The 23,952-nt window shown below is 46.5% G+C and overlaps 2 protein-coding genes across 18 annotated transcripts in view; one reads left to right on the plus strand and one right to left on the minus strand.

Annotated features, from left to right (window-relative positions):
* Positions 1-1,148: 1,148 nt before the first annotated feature.
* Positions 1,149-3,402, plus strand: LOC120905037 (zinc finger protein 675-like). The gene is made up of 3 exons (XM_040315674.1): positions 1,149-1,324; positions 1,396-2,081; positions 2,161-3,402. The coding sequence occupies exons 1-3, from the start codon at positions 1,181-1,183 to the stop codon at positions 2,300-2,302; spliced, it is 972 nt and encodes a 323-aa protein (XP_040171608.1). The 5' UTR covers positions 1,149-1,180; the 3' UTR covers positions 2,303-3,402.
* A 1,559-nt stretch (positions 3,403-4,961) lies between these two features.
* LOC120905035 (disco-interacting protein 2) overlaps positions 4,962-23,952 on the minus strand; it is a 141,375-nt gene continuing 122,384 nt past the window's right edge. For 5 of the 17 annotated variants that reach the window (XM_040315669.1, XM_040315666.1, XM_040315656.1 and 2 more), the window contains 14 exons: positions 22,897-23,460; positions 18,804-18,932; positions 17,253-18,267; positions 16,214-17,172; positions 15,996-16,132; positions 15,373-15,928; positions 12,105-12,325; positions 11,516-11,981; positions 11,349-11,439; positions 9,393-9,555; positions 8,831-9,328; positions 8,526-8,762; positions 8,079-8,439; positions 4,962-7,148 (listed from right to left, as the gene is read on the minus strand). In XM_040315669.1, coding sequence (XP_040171603.1) covers positions 7,045-7,148; positions 8,079-8,439; positions 8,526-8,762; positions 8,831-9,328; positions 9,393-9,555; positions 11,349-11,439; positions 11,516-11,981; positions 12,105-12,325; positions 15,373-15,928; positions 15,996-16,132; positions 16,214-17,172; positions 17,253-18,267; positions 18,804-18,932; positions 22,897-23,460 — 5,501 coding nt within the window. In that variant the 3' untranslated portion in view covers positions 4,962-7,044. Of the gene's footprint in view, positions 7,149-8,078; positions 8,440-8,525; positions 8,763-8,830; positions 9,329-9,392; positions 9,556-11,348; positions 11,440-11,515; positions 11,982-12,104; positions 12,326-15,372; positions 15,929-15,995; positions 16,133-16,213; positions 17,173-17,252; positions 18,268-18,803; positions 18,933-22,896; positions 23,464-23,952 lie in introns of all 17 variants that reach the window. The other 12 variants (XM_040315670.1, XM_040315662.1, XM_040315664.1 and 9 more) reach the window with 7 other exon arrangements.

Genomic DNA, 23,952 nt, shown 5'->3' on the forward strand with positions numbered 1-23,952 from the left:
TGTGTGTACGTGTAGCATTGCGCAATGCTTATTTCCAACACTTTCGCTGATGCTCGTTTGGTTATTGGTTACGAAAGAAAACTGTTTTATTAAATGGTTGTTAATTCGATAATTATTTTTGTTTAACATTTTTCTGTTTAATTTTTATTCAAACTATACCCAAGTGCCACAGATTAAGTTTAAACGACTGGAAAATCAAATATCCATAGAAGAAGAAAAAAAAACACAAAAGCGCCATAGCTTCACTGGTTTGCTCAATAGATGGCGCATTACAACTCATCATTATATTGATGTCCTTTTCTAGCAATGTATTTCGCTTAGCTTTATCTAATCATGGCATATACAGTCTTTCCCCCAGTTACACTGCTTCTAGATGATAAACTTTTGTACCGCGACAAATTTTCTGCGAGCTATTTGTTCTAAAACAACGTCTCAGTTTTAGAAAAAAATCAGAGTCAACCGTGATTGTCGCGGGTTTGTGAAATTTTCACAGAAAGGCAACGCTCGCGTTTCGCGACATTACGATCAAAGTAAGCCATACATTCGTGCTAAAACAAGGACGGTTTGACGGATAGAAAATGTCGCAAAAAATTGTCGCGGAAGGTCGCGTCTAGAAGCAGTGTAAGACAAATGTCATGTTTTACATCCAAAATATACTTGATTAATAATGATTTTTTATTGAATCTAGTTCATTGATGTAATTTATTTATTTTTTAATTTATATATTTATTTATTAAAATTTTAATAAATAATTCAATAAAAGCGTAAGCAAACAGCTATTTGGCGCAATTGTGACCCATTGCTATGATAATAATGCTATAATGCATGTTTCTATTTGATTTATGTACCTATTAAGTACTTCTTAAACTATCGATGATATTCAGATATTTTAGCTGTTTTGTCGTTCTTGTGTATCATTAACATTATTCAGGTATAATACATCTTTAAAAATTCAGTGATTTTAGGCTTGGTTTTGTTTGTTTTGCTCGACCTAACAAATTATGCGACAAAACGACATAGTTAACCGCCCATTTCAATCTCTTACTTCTCTCTCTTTCTCCCGCGATGTTTTGTCCTTTGGGAATGTGCTTGCAAACTGTCAGTTGATTTTTTGATTTGACGTTCATTTGTTTACAAGACGATTCAAAGCGAAAAAAAGGAAACAGTTCTACACCGAACTATGAATAACGACTGTGTGGATTTGCGATTAAATTTTGAAAATTTGTGTCGCTTCTGTCTTTCCCTAGAAGATTGTGTGCCTTTGTTTATCAACTCAACCATAAACGAAATCCTGATCGATGCTGCTGATGTGCTCCTGCCTAAGGTTTGGTTCGCATCTGGAGCTTTGGTTGTTCCCATAGCTTATATTTTAACGATTCCCCTTTGTTCCCTTAGGTTGATGAGAACGATGGACTGCCCAACTGTGTTTGTGCCCGGTGCCATCATAGGATGGCCGATTTTTCCAAATTTGAGGCAACTGCTCTGGAAGTCTACAACAAGCTGCAAAGCGTCATAGCTTACCTTGATGAAGTAGAGGATGATTATAATCCCGGGTCTCAGCCGATGCTCGAGGACGATGCTAATGACCAGCTAGAAACGTCCCCGAATGCAATTGAAGATGTTCCCGCACAAGAGGTGGAAAGTACCGCACTGGAAGCCGAAAAGGCAGCAACAAAAACACACCCTGCATCAAAACCCACCCGCCGCCCAAAGAAAGCTTGCCCCGTGTGCGGCAAGCTGGTGTCGCAGATCAGCAAGCACATGCCGGTGCACAGCAGCGCAACGAAACGCTTCGCCTGCGAGCAGTGCGACAAACGCTTTGCGCTGTCGGCCAGCTTGCGGAAGCATCTGAAGATACACCGGAACGTACGCAACTATCGGTGTGAGCACTGTGGGGACAGTTTCTGCGATCGGTCCTCGCTCAGGTATCACCTGGCCAAGCATCGGGGTGTGCCGGGGTTTGCGTGTGAATTCTGCGACCGGCAGTTTTACACCTCGTCCCAGTGGAAGCAACACCAAAGCTTGGCCCACCGGGAGCGTACGTTTCGGTGTGATGTTTGCGGGCAGGCGTTTCTGCTAAAGTAAGTGCATTTCAGGGGGTAAATGGGAGCATTCCGAGGATGAAAAATAATCATGTTTTAATTTTTCTTTTTGTTTTAGACACCACCTGACGGAACATGCCCAACTGCACACCGATGGAAGTCCGCACGAATGCGACGTGTGCGGTAAAGCTTTCAAGCGGGAACGATACTTGCATGTTCATAAGCGACGCCGGCACACCATGAAAGAGGAAGGGGAGTGATGCCATTGTTTCATGAGGTGAATTTAAGAGGAATTGTACTGCTCTCTTGTACGAAGAATTGCCATTTTAAGCACTTCAAGCAGGACCTGGACCTAAACATGGCTATGAACCCTCCATGTTGGAGCGTTGCTGCCGAGATACGTTCATCTCCTGTCCACTTTGTAGTTAAATGCTCTAACGGGTCAACTAGACGGGTTTATTTATTAACTAGAAGGATTTTATCTGTAGGCCCTAGGTCCCAACAATGCATCAATAACGATGACAGCAATCCCGGCGACACACAAAACCGTCCAAATCTGAAAAATAATAATACACCTGTTCTCACTTTCCTCTGAATCTTTATCCGGTTGCTATGGATCGCAATCCATGAGATTGGATCGCAATCAACTACGTCTGAATCGTTTGCAGCTACATCTGAATCGTTTTCAGCAACGTTTGGATCGCTCTCAGCTACCTTTGGATTTTACGGTAGCTCGCGCAAATTTCGTTTTAGCGCACCGTTTATTTAGTGACCATTCGGCGTACATCACGATTCTCCTCACAACAGAACAATACGAAATTGTTGCTTTTCAAATCGTCTATGTTTTAACCCAATTGAGAATATGTGTTAAAAACTAATTTTTAAGCTATGAACAACATTTGACAGATTTGTCTGCTTCTACGCATCAGAACAGATTTCCTCCATTCTAAAGATGGAATATCCGACTATACCTCGAAACCCTGAACAAAACTGAATGACCACGTAGGTCGTTACGCTAAAAAGAAGAAGATTGTGCTGGTTTGTTTGGAAAACTTGGTCTAATAATCAAAAACGTATGAATGGTGATGTAAGCTTCGTATAAAATACGATAAGATTTTACAATTGAATGCATTACATAATTGTTTAGTTCTTTCCTTAGAGGGCAAATGTGTCCCGCGGTCACCAAATAAACTTTGCGCCGCAACGAGATTTACGCGAGCAACCGCTAAATCCAAAGGTAGCTGAGAGCGATCCAAACGTAGCTGCAAACGATTCAGACGTATTGATTGCGATCCAATCTCATGGATTGCGATCCATAGCAAACGGATAAAGATTCAGAGGAAAGTGAGAACAGGTGTAATTAGTAGAATAAAACATTCAGAAAACGTTCCAAACACTCTAAACTGCTAACGTTTTAAGTTAAAAAAGAAAATTATTTCAAACGAAAATGAAAACAGTTAATAAAACGTGTTAATTGAAGAACATTTTCAAAAACTCCATGGGAAACCCTGTACGCGTGTGATATCGTATACTAACACAGCTGATCAATAGAGATCACCTCCATCGTCGGATGCTCTCCTGTTATCAAATGTCCCAATTTCAGGACAAAATTGGGCCCCAAAAAGAATGAAAGAAAGAGAGCGGTATACTTGCATCCTTTACCAGCCCGCAATCACATCACATACACTACTACCGATCAACTTCCCCTCTGCACGGACATGAATGTGAGAAGATCGTATACTAACGCAACTGCTCACGAGAGATCATCATCCTCCATTTGGATGCGCTCCTGGTTCCCGAAAGTCAAAATTCTAGGTCACCCGTTTTGATCACTCCAGCATCCACTAGCAACGAGAGCAAGATAGAGAGAGATCGAGAGAGCATTTCCCCTCCATCAAGGCTCACACACACTCAGCAACCTATCGATCGTTTCGAGTGTGATAACAGGAAAGCGATACACAGATAACTGATTGGAAGGATATTAGAAAAAAGGGGGTGGAGCTACAGTATCAAATACATCAACCATGTATATACAAAAACCCATCTAAGCTGGTATTGAAGCCCAAGCCAAACTGGTAAAAGGTATCCTCTTCTAATTGCTGCTCTCCTGTTACTTTTCATAGATTGCTTTCGTTGACTCTACGCGGCGGCGCGGTTTGTAGAAATCGTCTTCGGTTCCTGTGAATCCTTTGAAATCGTGCGAGCAGAGCAGTACCGGTATGGAAAACGTTGTGAATCTTATCTCAAAAAGTGTTAAACACATACATTTATTTGATAAGTGTTCTTAAATAGAAATATAACATAAAATGTGGTTTTTCTTTCGTGCAACAATTTTATTTTCCTTTCTAATGCTGAACAGGTCCTGCGGTTTTGCTTTTTACCGCTATTCCAACGATCGTCGTCAATTTGTTGTGGTGTGCATGTACGTATGAGAGTCTCCAGAGTGTTTTCTAACTGAATACATCATATTTTTTAAAAATAAATTTACTTTTTTCTAAAAAAGATGAACTAATGCGAAAAACCAACAAGAATCCTTACAAAGAATAATTTCCAACCAGATATTGTCTAAAAAGGATTCTGAAACTATAAAAATAAGTATTTTACGTCATGTTTACAACACATTTGTAAAATAATGAGGCGAAGCTTAGAAATTTACCAAGCAAAACAACAATGAAAGTTTCAAACCAATTACACTAAGAGTCATCTACTAATGAAGGCAAGCCTATAAGAATCCTGTAAGACTATTTCCCACGGCGAACTATGGGTCATCAATTGGACGAAAACTTCTGAAGCAAATATTCCACTAGAATTCCAAAAATGGGCAGCATACATACACACCTCAGAGCACACATACAAAATTCCACCCCAAAACGCTTTCTAAGGAGAGAGTCACAAAATAATACACACAAAAAGCAGAGATTACAGAGAGAAAAGGAGAGATTTGTTTCGTGTATTTTTCTTTAAACTGACTTGTTTGTTTGTTTTTCTTTCGCTTACTTAAATTCACCTTATACACAGATAATTCTATTCCTTCCTGTTTCCTTTCTTCATTTTTCACTATACCTTAATAATCACAAAAAAACGGAAGTAGTAGTAGTAATAGTAGTAATAGTTGTCGTAGTAATAGTAGTAGTAATAGGTTGTAGCAGTAATTGTAAACCTACCGAAGAAGAAACGCGCTCTAAATCTACACAGTTTTCCTTGGGGGAGGAGGGTGGGGGGGGGGGTGGGGGCTGTTCTGGAGGGAAGGGTTGAATACAGTCGAAAGAAAGCGCGCGCTGCTGGCATACGCTTACATCATCAGGGCGGCGCTACTATTACTGAGAACCCAACAGAATTCTTCCTACCTGCTATCTTTTTGTTTTTTTGTCCTTCGCTGCGGCTGCCGCACTAATAAGTATACACACACACACTCTAAGAGGGACGAGAGTTGGGGGGGGGGGGGCGGTCTGTATTAGGACGTACAATAATATATTTAAATGTTTATATGCTCGCATTTATATAGAGTCTTTCACATCATCGAGAGTCTGCCATGGCGCATTACAACCAAATGACTTAGAGAGAGAGAGAGAGAGAGAGAGAAAGAAAGTGAGAGTGTTAAGAAGGGTTGTAGTACTATGTAGTAGTGTATGTAGAGGCTCGAACTAACTTCGCTGCCAACAAACGTTTACCACCGTCGTCGCCTACTCAATGTCCCTCCTCATGGCCTCCTTTTTCTTTAATGTGTGTGTGTTTTTATGCGAAGTAGAAGAAGGATGGTTTATGTTGATGGGTATATGCCGCCTTTTGCAGCTCTCTTGTTTTGTCATTAATGCTTATAAATGGTGGTATGTACAGAAGAATGGACACGAAAGCGTCAAAACCTTACTATGCGTTTCCGATTGCTGATTACATTTTCATCCGATTGATAATAATTATTCCAACACGATTACTGCTACATTTCACCTTACACAGGGACAGGACAGACGTAAAACCTATCGCACGATTTACTTTCTCTCGCTCTCTCTCTCTCTCTTTTCCTCTCTCTCTCTCTTTCTAGTTTCATAATCACAAACAACATTACGGTAGATATTTCGTACTAGAAGAAAATTAACTACACATCACTACGAGACTGTGAATGGCTGTGAAGAAGAAGGAGCGGAGCGGTGTTGGCAAAACTGGGAAAAGGGGGAGATGAAAAATAACAGTGCTGCCTGCTGTAGTATGTGAGTCGCCCAGTGCCTACTACAACACTACGCTCGCTCCTGTGTGCATTGTTGCATTTGCAAAACTGTACATGCTTCTGCATGCTTCTCGCACCAGGCTACTACGATGCGCCTCGCGCACACTACTCTACCATCGAGCTCGTGTCCCCTCCCCCTGTTGGCAGTAATCGATTGAATAGGGTTGGGGGGAGGAAGGTGCGTGTTTCTAGCTTGCTTCATTTCAATCAACTGAAAACAGTGTGGCGCTTTTATCGATTATAGGCGCGCGCGCGTCCTTGAATCATTTGATTACTAAACAAGTTTACTATTTCTTCATCTGCGCAGGCAGGCTACTACTACTCTCTAAGCGCTCCGTTTTTCATCTTTCTCACTGCTCACTGCGCTAAATCGACTTGTATATTAATTGTGAGCAAATGTGACGTTTTTTGCTGTGCTTCTCTGCTATTGTGCTTCTGTTGCCGTTACGTGTTTTATAATTTATTGGCGGCACCACGCCACCTATCATCGCCTAGCAAAAGCGCTCAATATATATATATGTATGTATATATATAGATCGTACCGCAAAGAAATTGTCCCTGAACACGACACACTGTATTGTATACATTCCCGCACGGCTTCACTCGCACTTGGTTGGTGGTGGTGGCAGCCCGTCGTCCGAGGCAGTTTGGTTTTTTTTTCTTTTGCGTTCTGCATTCTGCATTCATTGCGCTGACACACCACACAACCACACATGTTTTCCTCCCTTTTTCCATCTGCAACAACGTCCCGCGGCGGCTCTTCACGGGCCAGCGTAGCGCTTACATGTTGTACGCAACGTAGATCGGGTCGAGCTGATCGGCGAGGAAACCATCGCGCAGATGCATCCGCTGCTTCTCACCACGGCTGTTGATCGGTACAACGCCTGCAACACAAAGAAAAGCAAAGTTAGAGAGCAAATTCATTAAATTATACTCTTTTTTTTTCGGTACAACAAATAAAAATAGGCATCCATTGTTGTGATGGGAAAAATGAAGTTTTCGTCGGAATCGATTCCAACTAGCTCCGCAGTTTTCTGGAAACGATTCCGGATAGTAGGTCGAGACAGTTTCCGGAATCTATTCCGTAATCGGAATCAACTCCGGAATTGGCTCTGGAATTGGTTCCGGAGTTGACTGCGGAATTGGTTCAGGAATCGAATTCGACTCCGAAATCAGAATCTGCTTCGAAACGGAGTCGGTTTCGACATATCCATAAGAATAGGCGTTTAGGTTCAATGATTGATTGATATTGATCAATGATATTGATAGCCGCAAAGAATTAAAATTTACTTGTAAACGAATCTCATGGAGATTTCCGGACTGACTTCTCTTCTGAAACTTCGTATTTCAATTCGAGAACTGATTCTCATTCCGAAGCAAATTCCATTTCTGGAGTCAAACCTGATTCCGTTACCGGAGCAAATTGCGATTCCCAGGTCGGTTCAGATTCCGAAGCCAACTCCGTCTCCGGAAGCGGCTCTGGAATCAACTCCAGAATTGGCTCCGGATTTGCCCCGGAATTGACTCCGGAATCGACTTCAGAATTGACTTTGGAATCGACTCCGGAATCGACTCAGACATCGACTCCGGAATCGACTCTGGAATCGACTCCGGAATCGACTCTGGAAACGACTCCGGTTTCGAATCCGTATTCGACTCCGGATTCGACTACGGATTCGATTCCGGGTTCGACTCCGGAATTGGAATCGATTCCATCATCGGAATCGTCTCCGGAATTGATTCCGAACACGGAATCAGAATCGAGTAGGTCCGATTCCGAGCTCCCACCACTAATCCATTGCATAGACACGTACCGGGATCGACGACAACGACGACGCCCACAATCAGCTGATGCTCCTCGAGCACGGTGTTCGTCACGAGCGGTACCAGATCGAGCGCTTCCGACTCGTTGCCATCCAGCTCGACCACCACGACCAGCAGGTTGGTCCAGGTGAAGACGGCACACTCGGCAATCTTCTTGTGGCAGCGCAGCACCGAATTCTCAATGTCGATCGGATGGTAGTTCATGCCGCGCAGCGTAATCACCTCGTCGAGCGCGCCGACCACGTAGACGGCATCGTGCAGCTCCTGCTCGTTGCCCGCCACCCCACCAGCCGTGGCCACTGTATTGCCGCCCGCGTTCGAGCTTGTCGTTGAGTTGAGCGTGTTGTGACCCTATTGTGAGAAGATGAGCGTACAGGCGATGATTTTGAGAAGCGATCTTTAACAGGGATTGCTCAATGGGAGCGTCCGTCTCTCACCTGTGAATGGATTGATTCGGTATCCGAATCGCGACTAGCTATGCTCGGTGTGGTTTCGTCCAGTATCGAGCCGGCCTGGGAGCACTCGGTGCGCCGCAGGAATCCGAGGTAGCCGGTGCGGGCCCACGTATCGTTGGTCGAGCAGCCCGTCACCAGCTTGGCGTTGAAATGGTCGTTGTAGTCCGTTTCGTCGCCGTAGATCGTAAAGTAGCCGTTCGAGTTGTGCGGCGATTGGACCTGTGAGCAAAAATGAATTGTGACGCAATTAGCAATGTGACGACACCGAAACAAACAAGCGAACCTACCCAAATCTCCCCGAGATGCGAATCGCCACACTGGCCCTTCGAGTCCGGGTTGGCGATGATCACCTTCACGCCCGGCAGCAGCTTGCCCGACTCGACCAGGCAGAGCGAGTTCGGTGCACCGCGCTCGACCAGCGCCACCCGGTTGTTGCGCAGCGCCCGCAGATCCACGTACACCTGCGCACTCTCGGCCGAGCTGGCACCCTGCACGCAGATGGCCGGATTGACCCGGCACCCGAACGAGGTCGAGACGCAGCGCGTGTTCAGCCCGAGCGCCTGGAACAGCTTGCAGAACTGCTGCGTGAGCTGGACGCGCGGTCGCTCCTCCGCCACGACCACGCACGTCCGCACGCAGCCAAGGTTGATGTTGCGCTGCTTCAGCGCCTGGATCGAGTTGCTCAGTGCTTTCGTGCACAGCTCGATCACGCCGTACGAGCAGAAGGTATCGCGCACCCGGTACTGGGAAAGCGTGCTCAGCCAGAGACTAGGATTGGCTTCCACCTGTGAATGGTTAGAAGAGTTCGATAAGAAAATGGTGAAATAGTGTAGGCATCGATTTACTTACCTCATACGGTGCGATCAGTATCGAGTGGTGACCACTGTACACGCTGATCAGCGTCCACATGGAGAAGCCAAGGCCACAGTACGGATCAAGACAGAGTGCTACATGGCGACTAGGGTACAGCTCGCAGGCAAGCTTCAGGCTGGCACAGAGACTCGACAGGGATCTGTGGGGGAGTGAAACGTTGGACATTTTCAAATCATTATTGTTGGGTAATTTGCTAATTATTGCACACTGCGGATAAATTGTTGTTTTTCCAAATATTTATAAAATATTGATGAAAAAGCTAGCATTTTTCCTCAACTATTGAACATTTCTGTTGCATATTTCACTAAAAGGAGCAACATGCCTACTAAAGAGCACATATTCAATAGTTGGCAGGGAATCGAAGTTCAACCAGTGAGTTCAGACTGTATTTTGTAAACAATAATGATGTATGCTAACGTTTGCATTAAAAAAATGGACAAAAATTGACGATTTTTCATGGATTTATCTTAACCCGCACTAACAAAACGTTAATAGCACTTCCAATAATAGTATCCCATGAGTAAGTAAACAAAATTTGACATCTCTATCAGTGGAACTCTAACCGTGATGGCTAAAAAAGTAAAGCAACTTCGATCAGGAGCTTGCGCGATCGAAGAAGCGCAACCCGTAGGGTTTAAAGCGGACTCCGTGAGGCAGTTTGTGGACGTCGTATACGTCTATTTCAGCATCTGCAACATCTTGTATCTATTAGACAACAATCAGAGCACCGAAGCAAAGCCCAGTTGTTAATAACTCACGTCCCTAAGTGACAAGAAGCTCCAAAGGATCCAAAGGATACAACCAGATAAAAAAGATCATTTTTTTTAAATGAATTTTTAAATTTTTAGCAACATATAACAAGAATATTGTGACCAGTGCAGCAAAATTTCACTGTCAATGTCATAAAAACATCTTTTTCAAACAAAATCCATGTCAGCGTCACGTACTCAATATTGATAATCAGAGGTGATACTCAAAACGATTGGTGAGACCAATGCATGCTTCGTGACACTTTTGCGACCAACGCTTGATCAGTCACTATGTCACGACTTTTTTTTGTCATGACTGTGATCAGTTTTGCAAAATGTCACTGACATAGTCATGACAACTTCTGGCTGAAACAAAATAATGTCAGCGTTACAAACTATACTGTGATGATCAGAGATGAGACTCAAAAAGTTGTTGCGATCATCACATGCTGGGTGACATTTTCTCTCGGTGATGATCACGACAGTCATGGGAGATATGCGGTGCTTGCGAGTGATTCCAAGAAACAAAATGAGCATGGTTTCTCGCTCTGTTTGACCGGACAGATCAGACAAACCAGACAGAGCGAGAAAGCATGCTCATTTTGCTGCTGGGAACCACACGCCAAGTATATTTCAAGAATGTTGTGAATATCACCGGCAGCAAATGTCGTTACTAAGTGAGTGATCAAGAATTGGGTGCCAAACAAAAAGGTCACTAAGCATGTGATTGATCCGCAAATAGTTTGAGTCTCACCTCTGATCATCTCAGTACGTGTACGTGAGCTGATTTGAACTTCGTTTCAGTCATGAGTGTTGCTGACTGAAACAGTGGCATTTGGCAGCACTGTTTGACACTTGTTTTGACCCAGCCAGAAAAAGTCATGATTATGATTGTGACGGCATTAAGCTTAGCTTGCGAGTCAGAGCATCACTCGCACGTCGCATACGGCATGTCATGACGCACTTTCATTGTGTTTCAGCAATGAGCATCAAGCTACCACGGATGTGTTCATTGGTTTCGTGGGCAAATATCTCGTGATGCTCATGACATTTTGCAGCACTGATTGTGACTTTATCCATCTCAAACAAATGAAATCCGTTGGCTGTTCCCTTAAATGTGTGCAACAATTGGCATTGGCAAACTATTTCGAAATGAGCGAAGCTTTCCACACGACAAACTTACCGATGCGTGATGATAACGCCACTCAGCCGACCACAGGTGGACACACTGAAGTCAAGATAGGCCGTCGAATCCAGTGTACTGTTGGCGATGGCTGCAAAAAGGGAATACAAATCATTACAGCAAATGCTCCACACCTTCCCCGTCAGCTCTCAGCTATCCTTCCTTACCGGCCAGCTTCCGTTTCGGGTTGTCCTCGATGTCCAGGATGGTCGGCCAGCTCTTCGGATCGATCGAGGTGGCCGCCTCGCGCGATTTCAGCAGCTTGATGATGCTCTGGATCGACAGGATGATGCCGCTCTTCGACACGTCCACGATCATCCGCACGGTCGGCAGCGTGGTGATGAGATTCTGCGGGTGCGGCGGCCGTATGGTGACTGGCACGGCGCCCAAATACAAACACCCGTAGAACGCGCAGATCAGATCGAGCCCGGGCGGGAAGATGAGCGCGACGTGATCGCCCGGATTCACCTTGCCCCGCTCCTGCAGCAGGGCGGCTATCTTTTCCGCCCGCTTGTGCAGCTCGGAGCAGGTGAGCGTTTTCGCGACCGCACCCTTCGCGTTGAGCAGCGTGTACAGGACGTGATCGGGCGATGAGTTTGCGCGCCATCGCAGCACGCCCGTAATTAGCTGATGCTGTTTACACGTTACAGAGAGAGAGAGAGAGAGAGAGAGAGAAAATGAGTAAGGACAATGGGCAAAACAAAATTTGCAGAAATTTGTGCGAGAGCGAGATCGTGAGACGATCGGCACACCTACCTTGCGTTCGTTATCGTCGGCCAAACCGATATCGCGGCCCTGGGCAGAGGCAAGCCGATTGCCCTGCACCAGATTGCCGACCATTACCGAAGCAGGGCCAACGGAGGCATCTGTACCGGTGGTGCCCGTACCAGTGCCGGTGCCGAGTCCAGCCACACCGCCAAGGTTCGTGGCGGACGATGAGGATGACGTTCCGGAAATTTGAAGTTGTTGGATAGAGCCTGATTTTAGTGTATGCAAATAGGGGAGGGGAGGAAGGGGGGGAGGGGTTGTTTGTTTTTTCGGTGGGTGGGTTTTCGTAGTTTGCACAGTGATCGTTCGTTTATTTTTTGGTGAGGTCAAAACGAGCCCATCATCAAGTCGGCGCGTGTCAAGCGCGCAAAAGCGTAGTCGCACGCGACGCACAAAAAAAACATGTCCACAAGACACATACAGAGGCAGAAGAGCGACGCAAGTGTGTTCAGTGTGTAGGCAAAACAAACAAAATGCGGAATGGTTTGTGTTTGTGTGCACAATTTGTTTGAAATAACAAAACGATTATGATCGTGTGTTTTGTAGCAGCGACACCATAAATAGTGAAGTTGTAAATTATGTGTGGTAAGCAAAATACATAATATATTCCGCATTGAAAAAACAAAAAAAAAACAAAACAAACGTCCAACAACAGTGTAGTAGTTTTAAATTATACACAAAACAGTATATAATGTGTATGTGAATAAATGTAATATGTACATGTGAGAAGTGTGAAAAGCGTTTTGTTTTGTGATGTGTACGACAGTAAGGTTGTTGATGATGTTGTTGTAGATGATGATGATGATCGGTGAAGAGTTAGAATTATTGTGTATCACACACACACACCACACGACAAGATGCCATCAAGTGCATTCGACACAATGCAGTCGATACGCGAAAAAACCCCCAAACCAGAGCGGTTGTTATTATTAGTTCCATTCAGAGGTTAGCCGTTTAAAAAACCGAAACACCACAAAACCACGTGCAATTGTTTTTTTTAGTAGTAGTAGTTTTGCACAGCATTTCCAACCCCATACCACAATTTGATGTTGTTGTTGTTGTTGTTGTTGTGGGGGATATTAGTAGAGTAATATTATTTGATGATTGCATTGCAATTGTTAGGCGGTTTTAGGCGCGATTGTTGGAATGAATTAGTTTTTTGTTTTTGTTTTTTTATTGGTTTGGTGAGGAGAGAGCAGCATTTTGGAAAAGAAAATTAATATAGAGAGAGAGAAGAGAGAGAAAGAGAAAATGATATTAATTTTGAGAAAATGAAAAACTATACGAAATCAATGGCACACCATCACATACACAATCAACGCGGATTGTTGTGAGAAAGAAAAAAAACCATTACACACGCCAATTTGTTTCTGGAAAAGAGGGGACTAGGGGGGGAGAACGGGGCTGGAGAGAAAAGCATTCGCAACAATGGAGTGTGAGGTTGGAGGTTGGTTGAAAACAAGAAGGGTTTCGGTAATTTGAAATTAAGAAAAAAACGGCCAAAACGGAGGTTGATGCAGGTGTTGGTGATGATGAAAGGTGGACAATTGGTTCGGTTGGTTTAATTTCTCTTTCAAATATGCTGGAGGAGCCACCGAAAATGTGATCTTTGCGAATTGACAAGTGACACGTGTGTGGACACACATATGATTTGAAGGGAAAGGGGAAAGAGTGACTTCAGACTGCCACTCCTTTCGGTAATGAAACTAACATACACGCACACACACACGCGAGAGTTTTCTACAGATTCTAGCGACAGTCTAAATGATCATGCACACGTCTCTAGCGATGTTGTTCCGCCACCGAATTAATTGTGATTTGGTTTTGTTATTAGAGTGTTGGTGCAATGAAATAGCTAAAATGTTGTAAAGTAAAAATAATACCCTTTACCCATTGAAACATACTTGAATATTATTATTTTTTTTGAGGAATTAGTCTCCGCAGTACGGTATCGCTCGCGTTAATATTAAAATATGTTCTCCGTCATGCAATTGTTATACGTTTAAATTAATTGTGATGCAGCGGCTGGTACATTATAAAGTGCTTTGTGCTCTAGAAACGTGTCTTGGATGTTGTTTGCGTATTGCTGGAGGTGATACAGTAAAAGCATGACGGGCGGGAGAGTGTGTAATGGTGTTGTCCAGTTATCGTTTCAAGCACACAGACACACACATACACGTCAAACATACAAGCTCGTTTTGATGGTGAAGACGAGGAGCTAGCTCTATGAAAGAACAGTTACTATTCAGCTCGATTGGGGTATATCGATTAGTGATGGGTAAATACCATTTTTTCCGGAGTCGGATCGACTCTATCGCTCAAAATACTCGCTCGGACTCGTTCGGACTCTACTGGACTCTACCGAACTCTACCGGACTCGTTCAGACTCATCCAGACTGATCCGGATTGATCCAGATTGATCTGAACTGATCCGGACTGATCCAGAGTCGAATCCGGTTATTATCCAGACCGATCCAGACTAATCCGAACTAATGCAGACTGATCCGAACTGATCCGAACTGATCCAGATTGATCCGAATTGATCCAGTGTCGAATCCGGTTATGATCCGGACTGATCTGGACTAATCCGAACAGATCCGGGCTGATAAGGAGTCGAATCCTGACTGATCCGGAGTCGAATCCTGACTGTTCCGAACTGATCCAGAAGTATCCGAATTGATCCGAACTGATCCGGACTGATCCGGAGTCGAATTCGGTTATGATCCGGACTGATCTGGACCGATCCGGACTGATCCAGATTGATCCGAATTGATCCGAATTGATCCGAATTGATCCGCATTGATCCGATTTGATCCGAATTGATCCGAATTGATCCGAATTGATCCGAACTGAATAGGGCTGATCCGGAGTCGAATCCTGACTGATCCGGAGTCGAATCTGGACTGTTCCTAACTGATCCAGAAGTATCCGAATTGATCCGAACTGATCCGAACTGATCTGGAGTCGAATCCGGTTATGATTCGGAGTCGGATTCATATTTTGCGCACCAGAGTCGGAGTTGATCCACGAAAACGCTTCGAATTACCCATCACTAATATCGATGCCACACACATACACACACATATACACGCATACAAATACACACAAGATGCGATATTTAAAATTGAATGGTGCTGACAAGAAGAAGGGAGTGACGACGACTACCAAAAACCCGCAATGTAACATTCCACAATGTTTCAATTCCGAGGGCCGACGAGGGAAGTGCTGGCTGGGGGGGGCTGTTCGGTATACGTACCGTGGTGAATTTCGCGTGGTTTTGGAAGATTGGTGACGCACGTGTGCGGGCACATGAGCACATTCGCCGGGTGAAGCGAACCCTCGAGGAAGCGGCGCCGCGCCTCGGTCAGATGGATGCCGCCGAGCGGCGTCTTGGGCAGATGGTTCGGCGGCACCAGCGCCAGACAGTAGATGCCGACCTGGTGGATCGAATCGACTGCCTGCAGCACCCGCGACATCCACTGGAACGATTCTTCCTCCGAGCAGTCGGGCCGCTGCTCCGCAATCACGCACACGCGCTCGTCCCGCAGCACCTTGATGCTGAACACCGCGATCCGGCCGCGGTAGATGAAGCGCATCGGCTCGACGGCCAGCACCGTCGCGATGATGTCGTCCGAGTTGTGCTTGCGCCCCGTCACCGTCATCAGGCCGTCGCGCGAGCCACAGACAAACACGAGCCCGCCCGGCCCGAGAAAGCCGAGCAAACCGCTGCGCACGTACACCTCGTCGCCGATCGGTTTGCCCGGGATCGTTTCGCCGTCCTTGGTGGTGGGCGCTTCCAGCAGTGGCTGAACCTGGCGTGTACAAAACAGTGTCATTTAGGCGCGGCATTCCAGGATGTTAAGTGCAAAGTAAGCGTACCTTGAAGGAAGAATTTGTCATTCCTTCCAAACCATAGTAGGCCGTACCGCTCGAACCAGACGTGACGCAAATCTCACCAACTTGATCCGTTTTGCAGAGCACTGGTGGACCATCGGCGCTGACCACAACCATTGTAGCTGAAAAATGATAAGAAAATTAAACAAATCAACCTTTCTGATCGCATCAGATCCTAATAATGCAAAAACGAAAAAACATACCACTCGGCATAACCTGACCACAGTCCTGCAGCGTAAGCGACGTGAGCGAATCTTCACTGTCGACCCGTACCACACCGTGTGACAATGCGGACATCGACAGAACGCCCCGTCCCGTGGCGGACTGATTGTACCCGCCGGCCGCCGATCGGCCCGGCCGTCGCAGCGACACGGTAAACACTTCCGAGCTGCTGGCGCACGGACAGATCGCATCCGGCCGCAGCCCCTTCGACTGGAACACGCTCAGGAACTGGTCGCAGCTGGACAGGGACCACGGGTTGGCACCGTCCGCCACCAGCAGCATGCGCAGCGAGGACAGCGAAATCTCCTTGTGGTCTTTCGTCGCCAGCAGGCCCCAGTGCAGGTCGCGGCTCTTCACCAGACAGCAGGACGCCCGGTACTTGGTGATCAGCTGCATCCACGAGGACGGGCGCAGCTTCATCAGCGCGTACGGGATGAACAGCACGTGCATCCCGTTCAGCACGGACGTGAGAATGCTGTGCCAGAGGCCAACCTCGCGCTTGAAATCCAGCACACACACGATCGTTTCACCCTCCGTGTAGTGGCAGGCCATCGTGAGCGCCCGGCAGTGGTTAATCATGGCCTGGCGCGTTACGGTAACGCCCATAACGCTACCCTCCTTGTCCGTCGTGTACTCGATGTACGCGCTCGAGTCTTCGCTGATGCGATTGTTGTTGGTGTTGAAGTCTTTCGGCACCTTCGGCAGGTGCTCCGTCACGAACCAGTGCAGCCGGGGCCAGCCCTTCAGCTTGGCCACCTCGCCGGTGGATGATTTCGGCAGCCCCTTCAGGCACGCTTCCGACGTGAGCGCCACGTGCACGCCGCACGAGCTGAGCAGAAAGCCAACCTGCTGCGGTGGCGAATCCGAACTCGACAGCGGCAGCTCGATCGGGAGCGGCACAAGCCCACGGAACATGCAACCGTACCAGGCGGTCAGGAAGCTGGAAAATGAAAAACGGAAAAACGCCCCATTAAAACATATCGCTCTCTCGCGAATCGTTACCATTCCCAATACACTTACTTCAGTGGGTCACTGTTGGGGTAGACGAGCGCGACTCGGTCGCCCGGTTTGAGCGCTACCTGCTCCGGCCCCTTGCTGAACACCTTGGTCGAGAGAGCGTACGCAATCTTTTGCGCTCGCGACAGCAGCTTGCCGTACGTGAGCGTGGTCGTCATCTTGCCGTTCGGGTCGAGCACGGTCGCCATCGGCGCCTTGAACGAGCTCGTACCGTACCGCTGCAGGGCGGCCTCGAGCGTGCGCGGCAACCCGGACGGCACGATCAGCTGCTCGCCGTGCACCGGCGTCATCACGCTGCCCTCCGGTTTCGGCGCGTTCGGATCCTTCGGGTTGGCCGCTATCTCCAGCTCGATGTCGTTGTCCTCGTAGAACTCGGGCAGCGGGCGCCGCTTCGGCCGCTTGAGCGTGTTCAGCAGCTGCTGTATCTTGGCCGACACCTTCCACCGGCCGGCCGTGCTCGTGTCGCCCGGCTCCTGGTTCGCCAGGTTGACGTAGCGCGTCACCCGGTCGGCGCCGCGCCGCGTGTTCGCACTGAACTGCGTAATGTCCGGCGCGGCGTACGGTGTCGTGCGCTGCTGCTGGCTGCTGCTGAGCTGGAAATCGTTCAGCTCGGTAATGTCGTAGCTCGACGGTTTGCTCTGGTGGTACTGGTGGTGGTGGTTTGAGCGGTGCACGGCCGGCGGCGAACCGGCGCTCGACGTGTCCGACAGTGTTGCGTGCTGCTGCTGCTGCTGCTGCTGCACGCTGATCGGTTGCGTTGGGATCGTTTGCGGCGGTCGGTGGGTTGGTGGTTGCGCGCCAGAACCATGCTGAGACGATTGCTTCTGCTGCGGCGGCTGGGGCAGTGGCTGGGGCTGCGAATGATGATGGTGATGGTGGTCCCGGGCCGAGGGCAGCTTCATCGGTTCCCGCGTGAGTATGTGATCACGGGGCAGATTGTAGTTGTCCCGGTCCGGCGTCGATATTCTTCCTCCCAGCATACCTTCCTCCGGTATGGATTCGTCTTCCGTACTGGAGTCTGCGGATAGCGGTACCGGACACAAAAGCACAATTAGTACAAGTTGGACGAAGTTAGGTTGTGTTTGGCTTTGTGATTTAGCCGAACGGATTTAACGATCTTTAATTATTTAACTTCTAATTCGAATAGTCTACATTTAGGCGTAAACGGAAATACTGTTTTTACAAGAAACAAAAAAATCGACCGATAAGAAGCTAATAGGATGCTCGCAGTTGGATCATTGTGTTGTAAATTCTAATTAAAGGGGTCGAATCTTATCGGACGTTGTATTGGACAAGAAATTTTGGATTAAAAATAAAACTATTATGCTGCATCAGTAATGTAAGCGTGAATTTTCGTGCAAATGGATGGATCCAATTAAGCTTATGAATGTGGACACACACACATGTTTTCGCACACAAAAGGTCCTCTGTTAATGTTCGAACGAACAAGTGATTTGTAATTAGCGTAGTCATGCGCCTCTGGGACGTATTTGTTCGGTAAGTTTGGGTATGTATTTTTCCCGCGGTTTTTTCCCCTGATGGGACAACATTTACCTGAATCGTCATGATCGCGCTCGGGGCTGCGGTTAAGCACCGAGCTCCGTTTGGATGGCATTGGCAAGCTAGGTTTGGGGCGATTTTTTAGTGCAGCTAGCGCTTGCTGTACCGCTTCCTGGCGTACCTCTGTTGTACGCGTGTGGTGTTGTGGTGTCGTGTTCGGTGAGTGTGGGGTCCGATGATAAGCACAGCGCACGCATGATGATGCATGTTGGTGATGGTGATGATAATGTTGATGGGGTGGGGTGGAACATGATGATAACATGAGTGTAAGGATTCGCGCACACGCACAGCATTATCGAGGGACAAATGGAAGAGAGAAAAGAGAGAGAGAGCAAACAAAAATAAACGAAAAAAAAACGATGTAGAAATGAAACATTTGATCATTGAAATCGCTTCGAGGGTCGAGGAGATATTATTGGAATGTTATTGGAATGGGGAAAGATATTGCAAGAATATTAAAGAGAGATCTTAACGCTAGGGCCCTCTCTATGAATCGTTTGCGTGTTTGGACGCCAGATAGAAGGATGGAGAGGGTGTTCGCTGTCGCAACCGTGGTCCATTAACCCATCTACAAACACCGTGGTGTCGTCGTCGCGTGTCATTCGTGTTCGTGTCCGCTGGCTGACTGTGGAGTCTACCACATTGCGTGGGGTGGTAGCGATCCAACCGTTGCTAGCTGAGATGATGATTGACCAGCCGATGATTGCTACAAAGGCGGTTATTTGAAACCTAAAAAGACTATTAACGCAGTCGTGTTGAAGACCACCTTTGGCGATGATACTGTTTAATGGGCGCATCTGCCAGAAGTTGAATATGCGTAGGTGCGTGCGTTAGGCTTTAATTGTCTGAGCATAGAATACGTAACGATTTTTGCGCTTACCACCTTACTGCGGTATGTGAAGCTAAGATACAAATGAGGATCATAAAGCTTCTATCGGGTTCCATTCATTTTAATATTCCAATAAATTCCAATGCTTGCGCGTAGGCATTGGAGATCTTCGTTCGTGTCAGCTAGTAGGAATCTCGTTTTTATGATGTTTTAATCGGGCAACCAAGCGTGAGTAATGTCCTCTTTGGATACTCTCGATCAATCGATGTATGAGAGAAAACTTATGCAAATGCAACAGCCTTAATTTTAAATACCCTTTGGTAATGAATCACTCGCTGCTACTCGAAACCCGATGGTGCTTCTGGTCAACCGCGCACCACCTGTTAAACTTGAAACTCGCCGAAGGTCTCTTTGCTGTTCCGAAAAATAGCTTACAACCCCCTTATTAGGGATACTAGCCCCGGAACCTGTTAAACGTGTACCACACAAAACAGTTGATCTTGCTGGTACCCATGTGATCTTGTTTCATGTTTGTGTCTTGCACCGACTTCCATTTATCCGTTCCCTCCTAGCATTTGCTTCTACTAACTTTGCGTAGGTTTTGTAAAATCCGTAAAATCTTAAGATAGCAAATCACCCTAAATCTTCACCGCGCCCACCGCGAGAGCAAGTGACTTCACCCACGACTGATCGCGTTCGTTTATCGTGTTTGCTACACCATCGGCTTCGATCATCAGCAAGTTCCTCCTAGCTATTATACCGAGCGACATGATCGCGAGAGATCCCGCGAGCTCTGGTGAACTTGATCGGTCCAGCCTGTCAATCAATCCACGGGACACGTAACCGGAGCGAACCACGACACGAATGTGATCACACGACGGACCCAAGGTAAAGGGCAGGTTTGCCTGGGTTCTGGACGACGTGATGCTGTGTGTTAGTGGAGTAGTAGGAGGTCGTAGACGATGGGGCGAAGGATCAATCAACTCGTCTGACGCTGACATACGATCATCGGTGTTTGTCCCCTTGGCAATGGATCGGTTCATTCCGCGTTGTACCTATAGCAGTTGTACCTCTTTACGCACCCCCTGGTGCACACCCCCCAGACACGATCACGTTCGAGTTGAACGACTTCTCAGAGAAAGAGATTCAATGGGAAACAGCTAAACGACTAATATTGATGAAAAGCAATGGCGCAAAAACTACACTAATTTCAGCTTTCAGCTTAACCAGCCAGACATGCGCTTACTGAGGCTCATTGAACGAAAGAAGAAGAAGAAGAAAGTAAAAAAAAAGATACGTAACATGCAAAATCGAATTAAACCATTTACAAAAATGCACTAAACGGCATCATGCACCTTCTTCTCCCGCACCAACATTTTCTATCCGTGCGCCAGCGTTTTGCTGTAAGCTCATTAACGAATAATTGATTGAGCGGGGGGAATTAGATCCTCCCAGCAGCAAATGAGAGCACACTCGGCACGCCATTTTGATGTACATCAAAAGGTGCTGGTGGTGCTGCTACTACTACTACTACTACTCTCTTGGCTGGGAATTTTCCATATCGTGTCGACTACTTTTGCGAAAGACGTTTGGCTAACCATTCAAATCAATCCGTGTTGTTGCAAACGGGCACTGCTTTTTTTATGACCAAAGTCAACCACACTCCAATCGACGTATCACCACGCACGAATCAATCGATCGAACGAACAACCCAAAACATGTGGCAAAGCCTAAGGAGCTACAAACGTAAAGCACATCGTTAACGATGTTACCGGGCTCTTGTGCAAAGCCCTCGGACATCTTTCACAGGTACGGTGTGTACGGGTGGCTCTCGGGCTTCTATGAAAAGGAGTACCCGGTTAAGCCAACGGCCTAAAAAGGAGGTTATTGAGTGGCTGTGTATGCGCTATCTATCGAGCGAGAAATTAAAATTATAGATCACACCTTGTAGGCATATGCACCTCGCGTTTACATGGACCACAGGGTTTCGAATTGCGTTACACTGTACAGGGTTTACCGAGTTGATTTGCGGTGTGAGCTACGTTCAAGAAATGAATGTTGACTCCAACCTCATATCTTTACTGTTCCAATCAGTACTGCAAAATGTCACTGTCAATGTCATAAAACATTCTGACTGAAACAAAATCCATGTCAGCGTCACGTACTCAATTGTGATGATCAGAGATGATGCTCAAACAGTTGGTGTGTCCAATACATGCTTGGTAACATATTAGCAATCAACGCTTGGTCAGTCATTTTGTCATGACTTTTTTTTGTACTGTGATCAGTTCTGCAAAACGTCACGGACATATTCAGGACAAATTCCGATTGAAACAACATATTGTCAGCGTCACCAGTTCTTCTGTGATGATCAGAGGTGAGACTCAAACAGTTGTTGCAATCATTACAAGCTTGGCCACATTTTGTGCATCCCAAATATTGGTCAGTCTACTTGGTCGAGATATATTTTTTTCATTTTCCACATGACAAGTATATTAAAAGAATATTGTGATTATCATCGAAAAAAAAAATTCGTGACCAAGTGAGTGACCAAGAATTAGATGCTACACAAAATGTCACCATGTGATTGGTCCACCAACCGTTTGAGGTTTACCTCAGATCATCTCAGTTGTGTACGTGAGCTGATTTGAGCAGTCATGAGTGTTGGTGACTGAAACAGTGGCATTTGGCAGCACTGATACAGAGCAACCAAGTTTAACTCTTACTCCATTTTTGAAAACATAATATCCGAAAAGTGCTTAAACTAATGTAGAAAACATAGGACAACATCAAAGCCAAAGGTATCCAAAATCAGGTTAAAATGCAAATCAGTTGTCAAAATTTGTTGCGTAAACAACAAATTTACGAAAGCTCACATCGAAAAATGCTTCGGTAAACCCTGTATAACGCACAGCGCTTCGTTTCACTGTCGAAACTAGGTTCAACACAGGCCTGTGTAAATTAAGGGACATCTCTCTTGTTTCTTACAACATTACAAGGGGTGTTATTAAAAAGCTACACACAAATATAGTGTTCAATTAGTGTAAGGGATACTTGGTTAGTAGAACAGTGTAAGAAGAGTAGAAAAATAGAATAGAAAAATGGTACGGTACGGTATAGGAAAAAAAATAGAATAGGAAACCACAAACACACTCAAATAAAAAGGAAATTTAAAAAGGAAACACGTGGGACCGGTGGGGTGCATAAAAGGTAACAAAAAAAAAAAACAACAAACGAAATTCGGGTGCAATAATTTACCACTGGTGTAGCGACTCTCGTGCCGTCCAATTCTTCTATTATTTCTACTATTCTTGCCATCGGCCGCCCCACCACCGGCGGCGGTGGCAGCGGCAGGATTATTACTTGTCCGATCCAGCTCGGCGTGCTGCGGCTGCTGTTGCTGAAGGACCGTTGCTACCGGTTCCGTGTACACCTTTGGGCGCATTATCACAGCGGGCTGCTCCACCGGCGGCTGCGGGGAGATGCGCATCGCTTTGAACAGTGCATCGGCGGCCGCCGCTACCAGCGCCGTCGAGTACAGGCCGGGTGGTGGCTGTTGGGCGCCACCCAACGATGGCACACTGGTAGCGGTTGGCGCGCTGCGTTGCGGCTCCTTGTCTGGGCCCAGCAGCAGCGGCAGCTCCCGACCACCACCCCCGGAGGAGGTGGAGCCGGATGAGGTGGTTGTGGAGAGCAGCGCGTGTTGTCGCTGGCGCAGCAGATGCTGATGCTGGTGCACCGGAATGCCGGACGCGGGTGCCGTGATTGGTGGCCGCTGCTGGAGCAGCTCTTCCGGCTGCAGCACATCGGGCCGTCCCGTTGCTACTTTTGTGTTGTGCGTCGACAGCCACAAGACCCCCAAACGGAAGCGGGCAGAAGGAAGCAGATTGTGCAGAAAAACAACACAGTGTGTTATGAGTATGGGTGGGTGCAATCGCGTGGCCAAGATATATAGAGGGCCGTGATGATGTTGTCGTCGTCGTCGTCGCAGTGAATGGTGAGTGGTGCGTGTAAGATGTGTACGACACACAATGCGGTGCGGTAGAGGTAGTTTGGCGTTTGGCGCATTTTTTTTATGGACAAAACACAACACACACACAGTGGACAGTATTTGGACACCACACGCACAAACACACACACATACACAGTGGCATGCATGATACAAAGTTGTTTGTATAAACCAAGAGAAAGACATAAAAGAAAATGTAAAAAAGAAACAAAACACACGTTAGAATTACAAAATGAAGGAAATAATACATGTTTTGTAATAAATAAATATTGTCAAAATTGCTTCAATTAACTACACAAACTGTG

The sequence above is a fragment of the Anopheles arabiensis genome, chromosome 3 (assembly GCF_016920715.1).
Source record: "Anopheles arabiensis isolate DONGOLA chromosome 3, AaraD3, whole genome shotgun sequence".
NCBI lineage: Eukaryota > Metazoa > Arthropoda > Insecta > Diptera > Culicidae > Anopheles > Anopheles arabiensis.

Excerpts from the sequence above, each read along its gene's own strand:
- LOC120905037 (XM_040315674.1), top strand. The coding sequence starts at position 1,181 with ATGAATAACGACTGTGTGGATTTGCGATTAAATTTTGAAAATTTGTGT. Across the intron at positions 1,325-1,395 it reads CTGATGTGCTCCTGCCTAAG|GTTGATGAGAACGATGGACT; the intron begins GTTTGGTTCGCA and ends TTGTTCCCTTAG. Across the intron at positions 2,082-2,160 it reads GGGCAGGCGTTTCTGCTAAA|ACACCACCTGACGGAACATG; the intron begins GTAAGTGCATTT and ends TTTTTGTTTTAG.